The sequence below is a fragment of the Zonotrichia albicollis genome, chromosome 21 (assembly GCF_047830755.1).
Source record: "Zonotrichia albicollis isolate bZonAlb1 chromosome 21, bZonAlb1.hap1, whole genome shotgun sequence".
Classification (NCBI taxonomy): Eukaryota; Metazoa; Chordata; class Aves; order Passeriformes; family Passerellidae; genus Zonotrichia; species Zonotrichia albicollis.
Genome location: NC_133839.1, coordinates 6,984,169 through 7,007,298, shown reverse-complemented (window position 1 = coordinate 7,007,298; position 23,130 = coordinate 6,984,169). Strand labels below are relative to the sequence as shown.

The following is a 23,130-nucleotide window of genomic DNA, read 5'->3' as shown; positions in this document are numbered from 1 at the left end:
TTGAGGCTCAGAAAGACGTTTCCAGCAAGAGGAACACCACTCTGGCCACACAATGCCCAAAAAAAGTCAAAGAGAAGGATGCCACCATTGTAAAGCCTTCTCTCCCCATAATTTTACACAGAAAGGTTGACAGTACTCAGACAAAACTGGGAAATGGCTCCTTTTCCTTTCCTTCCTCCCCCTACAAGAGCTCTTTTTGCAGACTCAACATTTTCTCCTGCCAGCTCTGCAAGAAAACTTGTGGCAAGCTCCATTGGAGGCTGCCAAAGCCCAGCCCATGTCTGCAGGAAAGGTGCAGATCAAGTGTCTCAAATGCCTTTTGGGCTGGCACAGTTACCCCAATAAGGGCTCCTGTTGAAGCCAAGCCAGCTCAAGCAGCTCAGCACTCACACCTAAGCTGCTGCTGTGGAGTTGCCAGGGTTTTCAAGGAGGAAAATCTTCCTCTGGACCACCTCACCTCTCCTGAAACCTCTGATCAGCAACAAGTGAGAGAATATTTAATGAGAAACAAGGAGCAAAGGAAGCATGATTTCCTCAAAGACCAGGTGAGTCCTCCAAAAGGTAAAGCAGCCAAAAGGAGCTGAGGTCCAGGTGAGCCTTAGATAACAAGGGACACTTTGTCCTCTTCTTTCTTGGGGTTCAGTCTTGCATTTCATTAAAACTCATCAAAAAGCAGCGTTAGGAACTCCCACTTACCTGTTTCAAAGCCTGCTTATGTTCTCTGGCTGAAGTGGGGCCAATGTCACTGTGGTCAAGTAGTCACAGACAAAGGAAGTGAGGGAAGGCAAAACTCAAGAGAAACACCTTTCTACAATAAAAGAGCTGCACAGACACTCAAATTTTCTTTGCAAGTCACAGGCTGATTCTCTGTAACACTTCATGAATTGGGAAAGACACTATCTACCAGCATTTCTAGTTAAGGAGCCCATGGGGAAGGCAGGAACTGAAATAATTTACCAATCTGAAGACAATTCCTATGGCAACAGCCTTAAATTCAGAAACAGAAACTGTTTTGGACACTTGTAAAGTGACAGTGAAATCTGTGACACAACCCCAGCTTGGCACAGAGCAATACCTCTTTTTTATACATCTACTTAATTCATAGAGGATTGTCATAACCCACTAGGACTTTTGTAATGAGCAAAAGAACCCAATAATCCCACACAATAGCTGCAATTATTAACATCTGTCTTTTGAAAAGTGACATCATGGAAGGCTGAATGCCTTCATAGACAGGAAACACCAAAGAATGCAGACATAGAAAGAAAATGCAAATTAAAACTTTTATTCTGGTGAAGTGTCCAGTCGTACAAGTCTTTCAGAGCAAGCAAGAGCAGCCCTCAGTGCTCACGGGGAAGGTGCTGTTGCTCAGCTGCCCAAACAATCCCACACACAAAGTGAATGTCATGATTCTGAAATGTTACACCAAGTTTCGGGTCCCAGATGCCAAACCACAGCCCTGCTCGTGCATTTACACAATGGGAGTGAACCATGTTTAAGCCATGAGTTATTGAAATGGACACATGTGTCGGCTGTAAAGATGACTCAGGCTCAGTAGCCCCCTTCTCATTAAACCTCCTCCAGAAAAACTCTTCCATTGTCAAATAAAATTCCTTTAAAGGAAATGGAGGAAGGGATGGAAAATTCCAGGAATCCTAAATTAAGCCTTTGTGTGAACTCACACGAAGCTGACCTTTGCCATTGGGGTCCAGCAATTCAAGTGCTGCTACTTTGGAAACTGGATTTTGGATTTGAGCTTCCTGGAGGATTTCATACTCCCAAAGCAGTTTAATATTAACCCACAGCTGGAGGGAGAAGGGTCTAAATTAAACTTTAATAATCCTGCCCCATTCCAGTTGTGCTTTGTACACTGTTAGAATGAGGTAGGACAGAAAACTCATTCACTTTTGGCACATGCTTGGGAAAAGTACATTATCCACTGTGGCCAAAGAGTAGGGTTAAAATGGAAGAAAAACTTTAAAAGTGAAGTTTAAGCAATAATTTCCTTGTCAGCATCCTCACAGCCTTACCTTAGGTGACCTTCAGAGCAGGTGACTCTGCTTTACAGTAGGACAGAATTGTCTGGCAGTGAGAAATCACCCAAGTCAGAAAATCCCTCCAGGGTTGAAAGAAAAAGAATCCAAGGGATGAGTTGGCTTCAGGCAGGCACTGCTACAAACACACTCCAGGGAGAGCAAGTGCCTCTGGGGAGATGTCACATTAACAGATCTATAGAGAAGGCACAGCTACTGATGAGGGGGAAAAAGTTACTCCTCCCCTGAAGGAGGACTGAAAAAACATTTAAAAATCCAAGGAACTCAAACCATGCGAGTTCCATTCTAAAGCAGGAAAAGAGGTAAGGAAAGGAAATAATGTCACAGCCTAAGAATCAATAAAATTTGAAACTTTTTTTCCAGACAACTCATCCTCTGTAAAGGATGTTATTGTTCTCAAAATTCCTGGAATCAATTGTTTAAGAGGGGGAAAAAAAAGAAAGAAGACTTCATGTGGTTCAGCAACAGAAAGTCACTTCATACTATTTACAGTAATGAAGACCAAGAACTTTAATTAAAATGGAGTGAGCTAAATAGAGTGTATAAATGGTAATAAGAAAAAATAAAAAATGAGGTAGGCTATTAAAAAGAAGTGACAATTAATATGAAAGAACAGCACATCATGAAAGATATCTGTAACAGCTATTTAACCACTCAGACTGACAGAGTAAAATACTTCCAGCTGCTAAATTAACTGGGGATCAAATAACAAAATCAGAAAGTAATCTGAAACACAGAACAACTTCAGCTAACATTCCAGTGCACAGTGTCAGGGTACAGCACAATTTTACACATTTAATAGGTTTTATATTCCTTGCCTTTCAGCTGGTTCAAAATAATTAATTGCAACTTATCACTTTTTGGGGTATTTAGCAGGAAAGGTAAAGTGCATGTCACTAACCTTCAATCCTAACATGGGATGAGCATCCTTGTGATCTCCAAGAACTTGTTCAGCTCAGAAGTGCTATTAAGGAAACAGGTGGGTTTAATTCAAGTTGCTGCCTGGTTTAGCAGCTAATAAATAATCTGGTTTGCAACTGTTTTGAACAGCTTGTCAGGAGAACAAGACACTAACCAGGGCAGTGACTGTCTGCTTAAACTGAATGCTTTTTGTGAATGCACTGATCTGTCTCAAATAAACCCCCTAAGCTTCAGTCTGATGGAAACTTGAAGGAAAATACAGAATATTCATGGATTGAATACTTGCAAGTGAGGATGGATTGTTGATGTAGGGACATCCCTCACAGAATGAGCAATCCAGAAAAGTTTGGGAAGTGAATTGCTCTGCTGTGGGTTGAGTTTTGCAACTCAGTGATAAACATGTGCAGGACTCATGGTCTAGATCCCATCCTTGGAAGTTTTAAAGCTTTTTCCATCTCATCATACAAGACATACTCTGGAAGACCAAGCAGCACATACCAGAAGTTAAATAATGCATATTGCTGTCTTTCAGAGTGCCAATGTATTTGTGTCACCAGTGTGTCCAGCACAAAACATTAGCAGACTGCTCATCCCCATTCTGCCACACAGGGAGCTCTCAAGCCCCTACAGCCATAACCAGAGTTAAGCTTGGACTATTGCAAAAGCAGCACAAAGCTGGCATTTCCATGCATGATCAATGACCAGCTTGTCTTACAATTGCTTTGCACACCTCAGGCCCAGGGCAGTCTCTGCTCAGGAAGCAGCAGGAGCAGAGCACTGCAGCTGGAGGCAGTCCCTCCCTTCTGGCAGAACTGTTGTTCACCCATCCTGCTGGGACTCAGAGCTGTTCAGGAGCATTGCAAGCTTCTAGCAGCACTGCAGCATACTGTCAGGAGCTGTTTATGGAAACTCTAACCCAGCTGTGCAAAGTTTAGGTTTATAACTTAAACCACACCTGGAATCAAAAGTCAAAGCACTCCTCTCCAGTCTAGGCATCCTGGAGCAATCTCACTGCTCCTGTGAGCCAGGTGGAACTCCCAGGGGTGCTTTGCTCTTTCAGCCCTTCCTGCTCTGAAATACATGAGTAATAAAACAGTCACCCAGTGGCCTTGAATAGCAAACAGAGTCCACATCTCCATTCAGGGGCTGTTATTCTCCAGTGCTATCTTTTAGCACAGACTAAGGAAAAAAAAGCTTCCTTCACCATCCAAACAGCCCCCACATCCACCACAGGGAACTGGTTGGAAAACAGCATTTCTGTAGCTAAGCCTGAAGCCATTCCTGCTTTACTCAGGAAACAAAGCACACCTAACAATTTCTGTCCTTTCTGTGATCCAAAATGCTTGGGCAAATACAAATACAATCCAATCAGCATCAGTCCTTCCCCATCCTTTCTGCTGTGGCCCCAGCTCTAACACAATTTCAAGACACTAACCCTATTAGAAGCCAGAAAAGCTTTTACAGTACCTTGCCTCCCAGATGGAGATTTAATTATATTATCCCCTGGACTGTTTAGACGATTCATAATGAATGGACTAAGGGAAGCAAGATTTACATTTTTCTTAAAAGCAGTTTTATAAACAGATCTCCTGATTTTAATGTAGCTTTATTTAAGCATCTGAACATCAATAAATCCAGAGTCCAGTTAACATTGTTCATGGTTTCAGCATATTTAGTATATAATATATATTTCATATCTTACATCTGATGAAGAGAGCCACACTGTGCCTTATTGCCCCAGCATCCACGGGATCACCACAAGCCAGGTGGAAAGCCAGGGCACTCCTGGCAGATTGTCAGGAATCACTCTGGAGCTGGATGGAGCTTCCCCCTCTGTACACATGGGAGGCCTCCAAACTTCTCATCCCCCAGCTTGCAGCACTGCACCTTGGAGCCAACCTGATGCAGAATGTTACAAGCAGGACCTGTAGGTCCAGGTGCCTCCTCTTCCTTCTGATGGAAAAATGAAAACCTTTGTGTCCTGGAGGCATCTTAACCACCCCACCTTAAGGACAAGATAATCAGTAACTGTTACACATTATCTACCTCTGCCAGCCCAGAAGGTTGAGGGGTTTTTTGACAAATACCACCAAACAGGTTGAACTTGTTTCAGTAAAGGCTGCTCTGTTTCAGGAAGTCAGAAGAGCTCAGTCCACAGAGGATTCTCATTCTCCTCCTTAACACTGAGGGAATGAAAAGGGAAGGAACAAACAAGAGGACAAGATTTCTTTTCCAGCACCAGGTTCAATCAGTGTTAGCCTCCTATTTAGGTCAAGAGGTGTAACAGGAACTGACAGCTGTTAAAGTGAGGGGAACAACAGAAGAGAGCAATCAAGCAGCTCTCTAGACTGCATCCATGAAAAACACTGGCAGAGCACTGAACAACTTAATTTAACAACTTCATTTTGGGGGAAGGCAGAATGGGGGACAAGAGGTGCAGAGGAAGCCCCAATTTCCTCTCCAGCCCCATGAGAGCCCCTGACACAGGGGCCAGTTGTACATTTCTATTTGATATGCAACAAAATAACAACAATTAAAAAGTAACTTGGAACTAAAAAGCCAGAAGCAACTCAATGCTTCTGAGAGAGTAGATTAGACAGTCCAACTGCCTTTTATCCAGATCTCCCACCTGCACTATAACCATCCATTTCAGAACAGGCTCTGGAGCTGTGTCAGTGCCTCCAGGACATCAGCTGGAGAAGGATGCTGTGATCTACTCACCCCAACAAGTGACTTGAAATCATTACAGTAGTGCAATCTTAAAGGTTTGGTTTCTTCTCCAGGAGCAGAGGAGAAGGCAGGGAGTGTGCAAAGGGGAAAGAAAATTATAAAAAAAAAAAAATTCTGCTTTCAAGCAGCTGCGAGATGTTTATCTCCCAAATCCTAATGCCAGCATCGAGATAAAATCAGCTGTCTGTGTCCTATCCCACCCCAGTCTGGGGGCTCACTGACTGAATCTGAGTCCAGCTGTCACAGAGATGGAGGTTCAAGAGGTTTCCTTGTCTCTTGATCTTTGCTTGCAGGACACTGGACTCCCTCAGCCCCTGACACATACCAGCCCTGTTAGGGGCAATGCAGCAATCCCCACATTCATTTTCTCCTCCGTTCAAAGGTCATTTCTTCTCAGCAGCACCATCCACCTCACCCCAATTCCTGTTCAGAAGAACAGCAACACCTCTAATTCCCCCTGGGCCCTGCTCAGAGGCCAATTAATCTGTCTTGATCCTCATCCTGATCCCAAGCCTCCCCCATCCTGCATCTGAGGCAAGAAGCTGACTCATTCAGAGTCATGTTTGTCAAGTACTCCTTGGCCAGTTTGATAGTGATTGGAGTGGAGAAAGGGGAGCATCTGGGTGAAAGGGGACTGAAATGGCCTTTTGCTTCCTTCTAGTTGATCAGAGGCTTTCCCCTTTCCTCGGGAGTTCAAGCTTGCTCTTTGTCTGCCCTCCAGAGGCGCTCTTTGACTTCCAAGGGCAGGGTGTTGAACAGGTCCTCCTCCACCACGAGCCCACTGCGTTTGAGCAGCGGGCACTCCCCCAGCTCCACGGGCAAGCACTCCAGGCGGTTCCCGCGCAGCTCGATCTGCGACAGGTTGGTCAGCTCTCCCACCCGCGAGGGCAGCGACTGCAGCACGTTGTTGCCCAGGTGCAAGGTTCTCAGCTTCCTGCACTGGAACAGCTCTGGTGGGAGACTCTCAATCTGAAAAAAAGAAACCAATCACAGGCAAAGTCACCAACAGACACAGGCGACCATCGAGCCAACACGAAGCTCCAAGGTTTATTGTCATTGTTTGCAATCGTCCGCTTCTCCCTTGAGCGAGTTCCTGCTTTCTGAGCTTCCTGCTTTGGGTGCTCCCAGTGCTATGATTGTATGGATTCCTCTTTCAGACACTGCACTAGTTACACGAGATCACCAGTGATGGTGGCTAAAGCAGATATTGATGTCACCAGAAACCTGCTCACAGCTGGGCTACACTGTCACATGCTTTCATCTGTACTGGCTTCTTTCCATCCCAAATTCTTTATTCTGTCATTGGATCTTAGTTCCTTTGCTTTAAGACACCATTCTACAGTTGATAGTACACTGAACAAAGACTGGATTTAATCAGGACTATTAGTTGTACCTGTGTAATCTCTGTCCTTTACAGCCCAACCTCCTGGCCCTGAGAACTGGGAATCTTCTTCCATCCTTTCCGTAGGGCTATGAAATGTTGCAAAGACTTTCTAGGCTCCAAGTCACAGGGACTTTTTACAGTGCCAAAAATAAAACAACAACTAAGTCAGCAGCTGTTAGCTTTCCCAGCAGCACCTTCAGGTAACCATGAATCACTAATTTAGTAAGCCTGATTTCTAGCAAATCCTTGTAATAGTCCTGTCTTCCCAAAGAATTTCTTCCTATGGCTAAGGTTTAGCAAACACTAGGCTAGAAACGAAATGCAGCAACTCAGGATCCTCCCCTTAATACAAAGTCTGAGCTTGGAGGCTATAGTTTGCCTGTAAGAGCAAACATGACTCCTCTAAACTCAAATTATGTAGCATATCATTTGTGCTAAATTAGCCTGTAATCCATTCTGAACGAGGAGCAATCTAAGAAAAAGCCAAGATGAAACCAGACCAATTAGAGACAATTCAATGCAGTCATTGTTACTGGTACTGGAGTGTTTTGCAAACAGCAACATATGATCACAGACTCTTGAAAATAATAGAGTTATTTGAGGGACAAGTATTGGTTTAGGAAGGAAGCAATGTGTTAGAACAGCCTGCTTTCCAGGACAGGACAGCAGTGCCAGGCAGCTCCAGAAGTCTCTATTTACTAACACTGCTGAGCTAGGAGAGCAAAGTGCCAGTCTACCAATCCTTGTGTTTCTTGCTGTCACCATTTACTGGGAGTAACCAGGCTGTCAGTAATTCTGGCTTGCCCAGGTACCTAGCCCAGGCTGGCTGTTCCATGGGGTCCTCACCACCTTTTGTTTCTGAAGCCACTGCAGCAAAGGCTGCTCCAGCTTTCTTGTTTCAAGTTTTCTGGTTTTTTTTTCCAGAGAGAAATGGGTGGTGCCACACTGTGCTGCAGGAAATGGAACTGCCTCTAACTCCATTCATCCAAGAAATGCTCCACCCCAAAACTGCAGAGGACACACTGCAGATTAACCCTTGGGAAGCTGTGCTAGGAAGGCTGCCAGAAGGCAAATGGTGCAGAACTATCTGAGTTCTAAACAGTAACGTAGCACAAAGTTTACCAGAGCTTCAGCCACCCACACAAACAGATGCATAATCCTCCAGTTCCAGGAAACCCCAGTGAGCAGATGCTCAGCTGGAGCTGCTGAATGACTGCTCCTTGTCTGCCCTTTGCAGAGGCACAAACTTTCAGACACTAACCTCAACTTATGGAGTTTTAGGAACCCTGTCTAATATTGAAATATACTAGAAATTAAATACTTGATTTGAGAGCACTTCTGTGAAAAGCCAAAGCTGTTTCTGTGTCTCTCACAAGCAATCTGGCAGTGTTCAGCCAGGAACAGATCCTACCAATAGTGGGAAGGACCTTGATGTATGACAGTGAAAACTAGCACTGCTCCAGACAATCCTGCTTGGTCCCAGAAGAAACCAGAAGCACTTAATTATCTGTCTGCAATTTGTACTTGTGTTAGAGGCTCTTTCAACTTAAGATGATAATAAACTCAAAGGGAAAAAGTCTCCCAGGAATTTGCAGACAGAATGAATGAAAGCTTCAGCTTTGTCAGATATGGTAAATGAAGTCTCCTTAGTCTTAAAAAAAAGAAACAAAGAACTAGATATGGGTATAGTTTGCTTTAAGCAAATAAACACCCTCCAACAAAAGCCAAGAAACATCTTATGGTAATCAGGCAGCAGAGCACAGTTGGTCATCCTCTCTTATCTGCCCTGCACTTAGACTGAAACAAAAAGAACATGTTTACAAGACCAAACTATGGAGTACTCCCTGCAAATTCAAGGTACTCTTAAGGAAAGCTGTAAGCCAGATGTGCATTCCCTACATGGCTGCTCCCACAGTGTATGTACACGTCTGAAGAAGACAGGTTTAAACACACAGTTTTAGATTAAGACTACACTTCCTCAGATCTCCATTTTAAGCCCAAAATCAATGTCAATCTAGAGACTACATGCTTCCAACTGCAGAGAAACAACTGACCTCCAGGGTTTCTAAACAGCCTCTAATTGGCACTTGGAAGCAGCCTCACTGTTGAGAGAAGAAATGCAACAGGACAAGGACTCCTGGAAGACAGGCTTGCCCTGGAGCTATCTGCAATGTTTGGCCTTAGATAAACCCCTCAGAGAGATACAAAAGCAGTGCCAGTTGTATCCACAGACCACTGCAGCATGTTTAATCACACAGATAACAGAAGTGCCAGCACTACTTCCTCACACAGCAACTCAGCTCTTTGCTCACTTACCCTGTTGGCTGTCACAGCCAGATTCTGCAGGTTTTGAAGGAGTCCAACATCTGGTGGTATGAAAGTTAAGTTGTTGTGGCTGAGATCCAAGTACCGAAGCTTTCGGCAGTAGAAGAGCTGGGTGGGGATCTTTTCTATCTTGTTCCGGTTCAGGTAAAGGCGCTCCAGGTTGGTCAGGTTGCCGATCTGCATGGGGATGTAGGCAATGTGGTTGTACCACAGCTTAAGGCAAGTGAGACGATGCAAGTGCTGGAAGCTGATGATTTCCTCAATAGTCTTTAGGTTGTTGTCCTTCAGGTCTATTTCCTGCAGATTGTGGAGGCTAAAGATAGAGTGAGGAATGCGCTCCAGGTCACACCGGATCAGCTCGAGCTCTGTCAGGTTGACCATCTTCTTAAGGCTGTTGAGGACAATGAGCTTGGTGCCCTCGTTGTTGATGGAAAGCTTCTGAAGATGGACACCAACATCTGTCACCACCTGTGGCAGCTTGGTGAGGTTACTCTTCATCCTCAACACCTTCAGCCTCTTCAGCTCCCTCAGTCCATCTATCACAATGTACCGGTTGTTTTCAGCGCTCAAATTCCCTGTCAGGTGAAGCTCCTCTAGCGTCTTCAGGCTATAAATCCAAAGAGGAATCTCCTTAATGTCTGTGAATTTGATGTGGAGAGATTTCAAATTCTCCCTCAAGAAGGCAAGGGCTGGGGCCTCGATTTTGGCAGCTGTGTGGTAGAGCCACAGTTCCTTAAGGCTGGTGAGCTGAGCAATGCTGGGGGGAATCGTGACATCCGGGATAAGCTCCAGCTTCAAGACCTCCAACTCGATGAGGTCAAAGACTGTGTCAGGAATGCCACTCAACATGAAAAGATGCAATTCCAGCTTATCCTGGGAGTTTTTGGTGATCCTCTGGCGTAGTTTCTCCAAAGTCCACTCATTGTTGAGGTTCAGCTGCCGCAATTTGTTCTCACTCACCTCTGACAGAAAGACAGCAAAGCGCTTGGAGTAGAGGGGGTCGTACTGATCGATCAGATGGAGCATAAAAGCAAAGTCATTTTTCACATCAGGAATGTCACTGTAACTGCTCTCCTCCCGGATGGACTCAAAGGAGTATTTCTTGAGTGACCGCCTCAACATCCACCACAGTGTGTACATGCAGATCAAACCATAGAAAATCACCAGACTGATGTAGAAAGAAGCCAAGATTTTGAAGAGAGTGGCCAAAGGATGAGCACAGCGGTACATCCTGTAGCCAGTCAAGCTCTCAATGTCCACTTTACAGTCTACATCAAACGTTATGTTGTTGACATAGTACACTGTATAGCAAATTATCAGAATGAATTTGATTACTTTGATTATGGTCTGTCTCATGTACAGGCGATAAACTATGTCTCCCTCTTCCACATGAGTACGGAACTTTTTCACTTTCTCAAAGAGTGCTTTGGCTTGCTCACCTTCCTTTTTGTCCAAGACACCAGTCTCAGACCTGTCCACAATCCCTTGCTCAATTCGAGACTTTGTTCTCTGCAGCATGGGAACAGTGGCTTCCACATCCTCACTGACCGTGGAGGATTTCTTGTCCATGGAGCCATTCATTTTTCCAAATGCTGGTTTGGTATCACTCTCTTCCACCACCGTCTCAGACAATGCTCTCGTTGTCCATGGAGAGTCAAAACACTTAAGCAAAATAGACACAAAATGCTCCAGCTTGGAGCTGGTCCTTGGGAACTTGAACCAGAAGTTGCTACAAGCCAGAAAGATGAGGGTATGTAGCAGCACCAGATAAGGAAAATACTTGGCAAACCAGTGCAGACGGTTCTCGTAACACACCGCATCCACGTAGTTGTACTGGTGCCGGTCCAGATCGTATCGGATCCCTGTAGGCCCCGAATCAGCAGAGGAAACAAGACTGGTGTTGTAGTAGGGACGCTCCGGGGCTGCCACTGTCCATCCCCTGACAGAGTCATTGCAAGAGTCTTTGGTAACCCATTTACAGGGCAAACAGATCATTTTGTCCTGGGTGACCTGCAGCGTCCCTCCGAACACGGCGATCATCAGCATGACGATGGAGATGTAGTCCGTGAACACGTCCCACCACGGCTTCAGGATGCGATAGGCCGGCTGGGTGTCCGCGAAGTAGCGCAGCTCGGTGACTGGAATCATGATTCACCTGGAAGCAAACCAGAAACAGCTCAGAGAGTTTTGTTCTGCTCTTCAAGAGGGCATGAGAAAACACATGTTAAGTGCTGGCATAGCAAAACTGGGATTAGCTGAGATGCAATTTCAAGTAACTGTGAGACAAATGAATGAGGCTGCCTGTGAGTCATTTGCTATAGCCCAGGCGGTGACGTTTGTTTAGCCTTCCCTGACAAATTGTCACAAAACCTCAGAACTGGCATTTATTGTTAGCAGTCTGTGGGGTAAGACACTCAAAGAAAGCTCACAGGGCAGACTTAACTCCGTTGACCAGACCAGTACTTGGAAATTTACTGTTTTATCCAGGGATTTTATTTCAGGAATGAAGGAATTTGCCAGCACTGTTAGAAGTGATAAAATCTACACACAGACCATATTTATTATTGGTTTGTTACTGCTTCTACACAAAATTCTGCATATGGCAGAAGGGGCAAGGAAAATTATCTACATACAACACATTTCTAGAACCACTTCATTGATGCAACTCCTTATGACATTCATAAAACAAGCTGGAAAAGAGAAAAAACATTGCTCAATATCATGACTTTTCCAATTAAGTAATTTTGGCTTCCTTCCTTTGTGTTAATTCTCCAAGGAAAGATTAGCTACTTGCCTTCTGAGAAATTCAGTACTGAAATGCTGTAGCAGCTGGGTTTTTGCCTTCCTTACTTCAGAAACAGAGGAAGGGGGAAAAATACTTCGAAGAATTTGCTTCTCTGACCAACCTAGAGTTCATCCCAGCAGGGATTTAAGTGTCACAAAGGAAATCAAAAGGTTCTGGGAAGCACAGGCTGATGGCAGTGCTTATTCTGTCCTTCAGACTTGCAGATGAAACTTTGAGCAGACTCTTCAAGAAGCCCCAAGCCTGACTGGTCCATGGATAATGGAGCTCACAAAATTCCCCTATTTGACAGGTAACCCAGAAGGACATGGAGTCACTGTAACCCATTCCAATGACAGTGAAAAAGCAATAATACCACAGCATCCTTCTAGCAGAGTTCAGGAGCAAGACAAGCACTAGTCTTTCAGTGATTTTGAAACCCACACAATTCAAGTATAAAGGAGAAAACAAAAATTCAAGCATGCTACCCCAAGCCATAAGATTTCATTTGTACAGAGAGTCCAACAAGTCCTGGAGGGCCAAAAGCTCAATATCACTGACTGGGACAAAGCCTTCTGTGACAAGGCAGGGGTGCCCACACTGCTTGCTTTGGTAGAACTCAAGTTTTTAAATAAAATTACCTTCCACCACTGAACTGCAAAGAAAGCCATTCCAAATGTGCACTCAGAAAGCACCACATTCCCTAGAGACACTAAATACAGACCTCTATTCTTTGGTTTGCTGTTCACAACAATAAGGGGTCAAATGACAGCTTTGGCTCAGCACTGCTTGGGAAAGTTTCAAGCAATTACAGGTGGCAGATTGATAGATGAAAACCATTCCTGAAGTAAAATTTTTCCTTCTGCCCATCCAGGTCCAACACTACATTAGTCCATCATAAAAGTCAGACTGGGGAAATTCCACTTTCTTTTTGTGGGTAATTTTGAGAGGAAAAAGGGGTATTATCTGTTCTACAAATTCAATAAAACAAGCAACAGCAAATCTATTAATGATCAACCAGCAAAGTCACAAACAAGGGATGAAAACTGTGATCTAGAGCACAGTCAGGGGAAAAAAATGTCCTGTAGAGCCCCAGAGAAGTGGCTGACACACCTCTGCAGAAGGAACTGCACTAAACAGGGCAGGAGAATTGTGCATCCACAGGGGAGGGAGCAGCCAAAGCTGAACCTCTTGTGGACAGCACCTGAGCAGCCAGAGGAGGCTGACAAGGCACTGAAAGCCTCCCTCCCAACCCTGTGACTGCCTTGCTGCCAGCCCCAGGCAAAGCATTTCAGCTTCCTCCCTGGAATACATCTGTCCCAGGGAGAGGGGAGCCCACGTGCAAGGTACACTTAGGAAAAGCTGTCTGTGAGTACTACAGAAATAATAACTGCAGGATAAAGCAGAAACTCTCTCTACACACCAGAACACCTGAAATGAATCCAGCAGTTAAACAGCTATTCATGAAAACCTACTCCTTCTACTCCATAGCAAGGGGATAAAATATGTTTATCTCTTTCCTCTTGCCTTGATACTACTTGTCCTCAAAGGTCCTTCCTGCTTCCTCCCTTCTTGGTACAGAAATTTGTAGGAAATATCAGACCCTCCATAGTAGGATTGTGAAACTGGGATGATCTCTTTTCAGGAACTGGGGTCTCATGATATTTGCAAACATGTGGGTTTACTCAATTTGTTCAATCCAGAAAATGCCTAATTCTTTCTCACAAGAAATGAACCTTTTACTCACTTTGATTTGTAGCTCAGGATATGTAGGAAGGAAACCAAAAAGAAATTAGCACAGATGGCTCCCTAGTTCTGCTTACCAGTCACATGGGGTAGGAAATCCCCCTTTACACCATGCACTTACAGGACACCTAAAAAAAATCATGAGCATCCCTTGAAACCTATTACAGTTCAGTGTCAGCAATTAACAGGGTGGAGCAGGAAACCTCCTGCCTTCCAGGAACAATGACAGGGGCACTAGGGGAAGAAAAAAACATTGACAGCAAATTCCCACTTCTGGCAGCAGTGGAGACCCCATTCATTCAAGTCCCAAAGAGGAACAATAAAACTAGGGGCCACCTTTGCAGGAGCTGGACTTTACTGTCTTATCTAACCTTATTCCCAGTATCTGCAATGAAAGGGAAGAGTACCCAGCAAAAACGTGAAAAAGTAGGTGGGGAAAGTCACATCCCTCCTCACCAGATTCCTATGCATGCAATTCAGTTCTAACTCCTGATGGTTCTGCATCAGGAGATCATCTTGTCATCAAATGTCATCTTTATATTGTGAACTCCATCCTGTAATGATTTAAGAACACGATTCTTGCTGTAACATTCTCCATGCTGGATTAGAGCAGTTTTGCTGCTGGGGTGGATGACAACAGCAGACAAAGTCACATTCTCAGGGCTCCTCTCTGCACTCGAGTCTCCCATGCACAGAAGGATTCTTCCCACAAGGACTGGGATTTCCACCACTCTACAGGGAGAAAACACACAGGCAGCTGGAACACCAACTCCCCCAACATGGGCAGCAGAACAGAGGGATTTACATGGAGGGCATTACTCTGGCTCAGGACTGGGAACAATTCTTGCATGAAGAGAGCTGGCCAGAAATAAGAGCAAGAGCAAGCCAAGATCCCCAGGACCAACACACTGGAGATTTAAATATTCTGCTCTTTTTAAGAGTTGGATTCCAGGATGGTATGTCAGCAGCAAAATATTCACTGTGAAGAAGCTTTATTTGCCAAGTCCCTTCCAGCACACAGCCTCACCAAGGGCTGAGCACAGAACACCTGAACTGAGTGGATGAGTTTATGGACAGGAACAGCTACAGAAAAGCAAGTTCAGTGTCAGGGCAGTGTTGGTGAAGAAGGGTCCAAACTCTTTATATATACTTCAAATGGCAGAACCTCCACTTGGAGCTCAGGAACAGGCAAATGTGCAAGTTTCCTCTGCCACAGGAAGCCATCAATACTGAGATTCTGAGAGAGTGCTTGAGTTTAAGGACAAGTTGACTTTACTAAACTTGCACAAGCTGATACATCAAAACTTCTGTCCAAACTCCTGTCAACTTACCAGCCACATCTACCACAGTCCCTGAGCAGCCCCCCACCCCTGCCCCCTCAGAAATGACTTTGTATTGGAGGATTTCAGCTACATCAAGCAACACTACTTTGAGCTTCTCTATATCCAGTAAAGAACCACCTCAGGTCAGTTTAGAACAGCAACATCTGAGATTGTCCAGTAAAGATCTGTATGGTAAAGCCCCATTGTTACATAACAGGATCACTACAGCCAAGATAAATATGCTCCTGGAAATATTTACACATTCCATGTTTGGCTACTACAAACCTCTTCAGGGCCTGCAAATTCACCTGAATCCAGATTTGCATCCCAGCAGGGACCATCCCTGCCTCAGCCTGCTGGGCACAAACCTACAGGCTCCCCACTAATGCTGAACAGGCTGTCCCAAGTGCAGGAGCAGCAGCTCCACACTTACATAACCAGCCTGCCAAACCTACCCAGCCTCCAGCCAACCATAAGCATCACCAAGTACTAATCCTATGTTTTACCAAACACACCTGGAGGAGAAAGATAATCACTCATGTTGGAATAACAGGGACAGTCTGAACAAACCACACCTACACAGTAAAACCAGTCAGAAACAAGATTGAATGCATCTAGCTGACAGACATCATAAAAGCAGCAAGTACCTTCTTAAAGGCTGACAGAGCTGAGAGCATGAGTGCTTCCCACAAACCACAGGTACTAACAGAGTCACTATTCTCTAATTTTGACAATTCCTCTATCCAAAACCATTTAATCTCAAAAACTGAACACTGACCTATTGTCAACAGACACCTAGCTGAACAGTACTTCAAATTCCTGCCTGCAGCTGCTGGCCAGCACATCCAGCTCGGGACAGAGGGAACAGAAACAACATCACTGTTCTGTTTCACTGGCCAGTTTGTCAGCTTGACTCATCATTGCTGAATACTTTATCCAGCCTCCTCTTTCCTCCTTTCTGTTACTAACAAAGCTATTGGCCAGGAAGCACTTATATGCATGACATCAAGACACAGAAGAATGCACAAACCCCCCTGATTTGAAGAAAATCCTCACATTTAGTCTCACAACACAGTTCTGGGTAACTAGATGTGGATGAATTTTTATGTTGAATCTGGCAACCCTTTGGTTTCGTCTACATGTATTTTAATTATCAGTTGATTTCATTTTAAAATTGTGGACTGCAAAGCAGAAGTCAAACCCTGCTGACAGAATTTCTTACCTCTCAGAAGCCCAGAGAAAGAGGGAGTTGTTCAGGTGCTGACAGCATCAGAGGTAGATAGAGGAAATAAAAACCTTGATGCTTTCAAGTCTACAGCCCTGATTATTAACGCGCTGCAACACGTTACAGTAAGTTTTCAACAGAGCAGAGCTTCCCTCCTCAGCAAGCTGCCACCTGAAATCCTAAAGAAGGGCATGACACAGAGCTCTTTGTTCAAAAATCAGGAAATGCAAGAGCTTACTGGGCAGAAATGGGACTGGGAATTTATGTTTCTCCTCCCCCATGTTTACTAGGTCCAGAATTAAGAGGAGGGGGGAAAAGGGAGGCTGAAAACAGAGCTGCTTTCAGGCACCCCTCAGAAAACCTTCCAAGCTCAAGAACAGCCACATGATCAACTGGAAAAGCCCAAGACATGAGACGGAACAACTGCAGTTGTTTTGTCCTTTGCTGCTTAGAACAAAACAGAACTGAAGCCAGACACCAAAGCCCAGATAACCATTATTTCTGTATCAGGCCCCTTCTGCTTTAAAAAGATAAACCCCTCCTGTGGGACAAAACATCTTCTGAGGCAGAGAAATGAACAAGATCACTGGGTGATCTTTAAGGTCCTTTCCAACCCAAACCACTCTATGATTCCATGTCAAGTTAAAAGGGCCATTTATCATTTTGACAGGGTGGAACAGGCAGTGAACCCAACACTGAAAGCAGGCTAAGGTGCTTTTCACAACGTTCAGCCCCACCCAAGCCACATGACACAGCACAATGAAGTGAATTCACGGCATCACATTGTCTTTATTGAAGTTCATTAAAAAGAATAATCCACCTATATTTGGAGTAGTATTTTATCATCTTCACACCTAGCCATTAATTGGCTCTGTCAGATGCAAGACTGTCAGTCTCAAGCCTAATGCAACAGCTCCTGTTTACCATCACAGCCACACGTGTCCTGACAAGCACAGGGAAGAACAGCTGCAGCACCAGAACAATCCCTGCCAGACTCAGCTTGGCCTGCCACATTTTCTGCCTCCTGACAGTGTTTTGCCCCAGCTGCACAGAACTGAGCACAGTCTGTAGTTCCCAGCATCACTGACACTTGGGGCAGGGACTGTGTGCTGGTGTTGTAAATTTAAGTCCATCAGATGACTTGCAACACTGATGGAAACCAGAGTAAAATGGCTGTGTCAGCTTATAAATTATGAATGTACATGGCCACAGGCTTCCTATCCAAAATTAATTTTCTCTTTGCCATAACAAAAATGCTTCAAGGACAGGGCATTGAACCTGTCTTGGAAAAGCACGACTGGCTGCCTCCAACAGGACACAATGAAGCAGTCCCTTGTGCTGCCTGATACAAGTGATCGAATTAATTCTGCTAGTAACTATTCAAGGAAACCAGACCAGCTCCAAGCAGCTCACCAGATGCAGGAGGGGCTCTTCAGCACTGAGAGCTGGAGGAACCAGCTGCTCTCAGTTCTCTGTGGGAAGAGTAGACAGAGCAGAGCTTTGGCATAACTAACAGCAGATAAGAAGTCAACAATAAATTCCAAGTGAGTAAAAGCAAGGATAACTTAATTCATTGATGACAGACTGTCACAACATGCACAAATCCATGGGTGTTACCACAGCTATTTTCAAGCTCCAAGAGATGAGCCAGTCAGGATGAAAGACGACACAGACCAGAGCAATGCAAGACAATTAAGACATCAACTATCAGCACACTAATTAATATCTTGTCCCAGTCTGAGCAAAGAGGAGCAAGAACCTCTTCATACATTCCCTACTACAGGGCTTGCCCTCAGGGCCACCAGCTCCAAAACTGTAACTTCCAGCTCAGAACATTTTCTGACTGTATTAGTTAATAAAAAACAGACCACCTCACCCTGCATCATCAAGGCCTGATAAAACCAAAACTCAAATGGCAGAGGGCAGAGATAACCCAGCTATAGGAACTGGATTTCAAGTTGCAATACAAGACACATGCACCACATCAACAGTTTAACAAAAAAATCTGCTTGGAAGCATTCAAGATACACTGTCCAAAGCATGTAGACTGCTGAATGCCTCTTCAGTATTAATGTGCATACCCTAAACTGAGGCTGGGTTTGAAAACACTTGTGAAAATGCATGAAGGGAGATTCACCACATGGCAGCTGAAGACTGAATTTTAACTGTCACCAAAACAACAGATGTGCACAGCCCCCCTCACTTTAATGAGCCCCACACAGAAATCCTAATAAACCCTTCTCCAGGACCACTCACCAGATAGTGCTCCTCTATTTTCTGAGATACCAGTTAAGCTCAGTTAAACACAAAAAAGCTTTCTTCTGAAGTACTCTATTGAACAAAAAACTTCTTTAGTATCTGGAAAAAACACATGAAGGCTTCTAAAAAGCCTGCTCTAATCAAACAGTAATAATTTGATACATGTGACCTCCACTGCTTATTTAATCTTTTTTTAAATAGCACAAGGGACCCCCAAACCACAGACCATCTCTATAACTGCCTGCAGCAGCTACTATAATGTAACCAGCTTCAGAAAGTCATCACTGGAAGGCTTCAGGCACTCACATCTCAAGCATGGCAACATTAGCTTTTAACACATGGCTTCTGGCATGCTTTAAGGAAATATTTATGCATCTTGACTTTGACCTACAAGAATTAAAAGAGTTTTCAAATACCATGACAAAGTTAAAAAAAGAAAAGGGTCAGTGAACCGCCAGAACACCAGATGAGCCTGAGGGGTTTCTTCTGTTCTGGAATGAACACAGAGCACATCCCTGCTCAGAACACAGCCAAGCTGGACAGAATTTCCCATCCTGAAGATGGGCACAGAACTCTGCAATGCCTTTAATCAGTGTCCCAGTGCAGAACCAAGGAGGCTGGGAGATTCCTGCACCTGGTTTCTGTCATTGCCCAACTGACACCCACACAGGTGACAGGTGAGTGTGCTGGGAAAAGCTGCCTGGAGACGCCTCTACAGGAGGACAAACATCAGCCCACGGGAAGTGGAAGGGCACCCACCAAACCAAGAGCTCCTCCTTCTTCTCAGCTGCATTCCTTCCAGGCAGCAGTCACCAAAACATTCACCGGGCAGCCTCTGTATTTACTGTTAAGTGCAGTAACAAGTCAGGGTTTATGTGGCCAGGATTTAGTTTTATGGGTGACTATACACTGTTATATTCTACTTTCTACAAGGCTCGGTTCCTTTGTCATCTCCAAGCTAAAGGCACCCAGAATTTAATTAACACTACCACAATTAAATACCACCACTCCACCTTTCCTCAATATCAATTATCTCATGCACTGTGCTTTGCATCTATGTTTAAGCAAGGTCTTCTTTTTTTTTTTTTTTTTTGGCTTGACCACTCAGAGCTGGCCCAGAGCCCTCACCTTGCAGCAGGGTTCTGCTATCTGCACGTCAGTTCTCTGTGCTGGAAGGGGCTGATATTCCTACTTGCTGGATCCCGAGCGAGTGCTGAAGCGCTGCACTCCCCACAAGCCATGGGAACAGTTTCCCTGAAATGAAACACAGATTATCAGCAAAAAAGAGCAGATGAGTTCACAGAGGGACATGTAAAAGCTCAGCAAACAGTATCTAAGAAGCAACAAACAACTCAGAGGGTCACTGGGAGCCAGAAAGAGACATGCTGATACCTGGAAATATGGCAAGAACATTAGGAGCCAAGTAAAACTCAGCAGGAAGGAATTTCCAGCATCTCTGATTCTAACAGAAGTTACCAAAAACCAGGTGTTGCAGACCAAGCCAAGAGAGATGCTGAATACTAATATCACAACGAAGGCTACACAAGTAGGGGCAGAATAACAAATCATTGTCAGATGGGGAAAGAGATGACTTTACTGCCTAATTTCTAAAGCCTGATCCACTTTAAATGTAACTATCAGGTATCAGAACACACATACCACACTCCTAACCACTCCAGATCCAAGCAACTGCCCCCTTCACTCACAACACGGCTCTTCTTGAAGTGGAAGCAGTTTAGCACCATCAACAAAAATTACAACAGGGCTGAGTTTTTTTCCGTGCTTCCTGCATGTCAGCACGGGGCATGGGAAAACAGGCAAGGGAGCAGATCCTTAGAGGGATCTCTCCAGCATTCAGCCTCTCAGCCATGTAGGAGAGGACTGCAGAACATCGGAGAGCGTTGTGTTAACAACAGGGAGAAATAAGAACAGACATCGGTGGGAGAAAGTCCAACCCCATAATACTGAAGATGTCCGAGGGTTCATTCCTCTTGATCCCAAAGTTACCATTCGGGCTGACAGATTTTGAAGCAACACCCTGCAAACCAAAGCTATCGCATTTTAGCCGTACCACAGTGTCGCAAAGGCAGCACCGGGAGGACTCTCTGACCTTCTCCCCGCTCCAGGCAATGGGTACCAGCCTCAACCCCGCACACCTCGGCACCAGCCCCCGCGGCTTTCCGGACACATAAAAATCATCTTCTGGGAGATATAAATAAACCCCACCGCCCTTCCGTCCACAGGTAACGAACAGCGGCGTCCTCCCCTCGCCGGGGGGACACTGCGCACAGCCCGGCCCTGCCTCACCCCACAGACGGGGCGAGGACCCCCCTGCCCCGGGCGCTGTGGGAGCAGGGACGGCGGCACACGGAGGCTCCGAATCGCTGCCCAATTACTCAGCAAATCCTCCCTGCCCGCCGCTTCCGAGCCCCCTCAGCCGCGCCCCCCCGACCCGGCGTCCCACCCCATCCCCTCCGGGACATCACCCCACAGGGGGACGCGCCCCCACCGCCCGCCCGTGGCGTGAGGGGAGCGCGGCACACCCACCTGCCCGCCGCGGCCGTGCCGGGAACCCACCGCACCCACCTGCCCGCGGCACCCACCCTCCCTTACGCCGCTCCGGCGCCTTTTGTCCGCCCTGCCCGCAGCGGCCCCGCCCCGGATCTGACCTCACCCGGCCGGCGCTGCCACCATCGCCTCGTCCCGCCGCCATCTTGGGGGTGGGCACGGCGACACGGGCACGGCGCCATCTTTGTGCAGGGCGCGCTCCACAGGGGAGCGAGCGGGAAGAGCGGGGGGGGAGTGAGGGCGGCGGCGCCATCTTGGTGCCGGGCAGCGCTCAAAATGGCGCCAGTCTTAAAGGAGCCGAAAGCATTCAGCTGCTGAGAAGTTTGTGCTGCCTGAAAAAAGTGATTCACTGGTAGTTATTTTTACTTGTCTGACGTAATGGAGAACACTGTGAAGCATAATTTCTTTTTAAATGAATAAAGGATAGTTCAAAGGCATTAGTTGTAATTTTATTGGTGTACAGCAGGCGGTTCTGAGTGGTTAAGTGCAGCCAATTTTAACTTGTCTACACCAGTGATGTGTGGAACAATAAAGTGCATCTGTGGCTTTCTAGGAATATTATAAGTCTTAGCAACTTCCTGTAGCCACAGGCACAGGACCTATACCAGAGGAGCTGGGATCCCAGTGCCAGCACATAGGGCTGTAAACTCTTGTCAGCCCAGTGCAATAGCTAATTTTTTTTTAACTCAACACTAGTTCAGAATTGTTCATGTGCATTTGTTAAATTAAAATTACCTGAAGAAAACGAAGGTTGTAACTTTCCTTGAGTTTCATAGTAAAAAGTACAAGGTCGGATGCGTCCTTTACATCACTGACCTCATCCTGAAATTTCTGCCGAATTTCAAGATGGCATTAAGGTGCAGTTTCGTTATACTGTTGGATCAATATAATGTCCAAATCCTGACAGATAAGGTCTCCCTACTTCTCCCTGCCCACATCTTTTTCCTTGCAGGACCTTTTGCCCACATATCCACCCTGAACCAGTTCAACTCACAGACCTGACAGAAAATTGGCCACTTCTCTGCCAAATTGGCTTTTTTCTAATATGTCTAATCAAACTAGTTCAGTTCAGGGGTAAACACAATCAGGGAAGGTACAAGGCTGGTGGAGGACAGGGCAAAGAAAGCACAGGAAAAAATGCCACTGAGCCATTCAAAAGCTCCAGGTCTGATGTGAACATTCTACAGAACCAAATTTTCCTTCCATCTGTTTGTTTCAGTGTTTGATTTAAACAGAAATCTAGACAACAGGGTTTTTCTCTCCCTGCAGACATTCCCTCCTGCTTAATCACCTCAGGGATGCCTGAGGGGTGTCGCGTTGGGATTGGGAACCTTTGGCACAGCGGATGCAGCCGCTTCCTTTCCCCATGGCTCATTTTTTCCTGCTGTGAAACGGCGACAGAAATTATTCAGGAGACTTACACGACCTGTCTCACGGGTGCAAGTCAAGCCTTGTCACTAAAGGAAGAGGGAAGAGAAGGCAGTTTTCTCTCAACACCTCACCGCAGCAGCTGTCAGCTCTCAAGCACTGAGGGAGAGCTCGGCGCCCACCCACAGCCCAGGGCCGGGCAGTATTGCAGGATCGTGGCAGGAAGACCTTACACTTATCCCTTCCCTTCTCGAATAATATTAAGCCTGCAGGACGAAGTTTTTGAGAGGATTTTGACTTAGAAATTCATTTTCCAAAATGACAAAAGGCTTCACCCAAAGGGAAATTCCCTGCCATTGCCACGCTGAAGTATTTACATACCACAAAAAAATATGCCGCTATGGTTATGCCAGCATGAACTTCCACCTGAACACAAGCTGGGGTAT

At 45.5% G+C, this 23,130-nt stretch overlaps 1 protein-coding gene across 5 annotated transcripts; it reads right to left on the bottom strand.

The window, feature by feature from the left end:
• Positions 1-1,264: 1,264 nt before the first annotated feature.
• On the bottom strand, positions 1,265-21,546 carry LRRC8A (leucine rich repeat containing 8 VRAC subunit A). 5 transcript variants are annotated; one of them, XM_074555994.1, is made up of 4 exons: positions 21,418-21,546; positions 19,877-20,002; positions 9,406-11,569; positions 1,265-6,674 (listed from the first exon to the last, which is right to left on the bottom strand). In XM_074555994.1, the coding sequence occupies exons 3-4, from the start codon at positions 11,560-11,562 to the stop codon at positions 6,399-6,401; spliced, it is 2,433 nt and encodes an 810-aa protein (XP_074412095.1). In that variant the 5' UTR covers positions 11,563-11,569; positions 19,877-20,002; positions 21,418-21,546; the 3' UTR covers positions 1,265-6,398. The 5 variants fall into 5 exon arrangements, with proteins under 5 accessions (XP_074412095.1, XP_014125054.1, XP_014125052.1 ...); XM_014269579.3 differs by lacking the exon at positions 21,418-21,546 and adding an exon at positions 21,362-21,417; XM_014269577.3 differs by lacking the exon at positions 21,418-21,546 and adding an exon at positions 21,352-21,415.
• Between the last annotated feature and the right edge of the window lie 1,584 nt (positions 21,547-23,130).

Bases quoted from the DNA above. Each gene is read 5' to 3' on its own strand.
- LRRC8A (XM_074555994.1), bottom strand. From the start codon at position 11,562: ATGATTCCAGTCACCGAGCTGCGCTACTTCGCGGACACCCAGCCGGCC. The intron at 6,675-9,405 runs GTAAGTGAGCAA...TCTTTTTTTCAG, and splicing joins TGGCTGTGACAGCCAACAGG to ATTGAGAGTCTCCCACCAGA.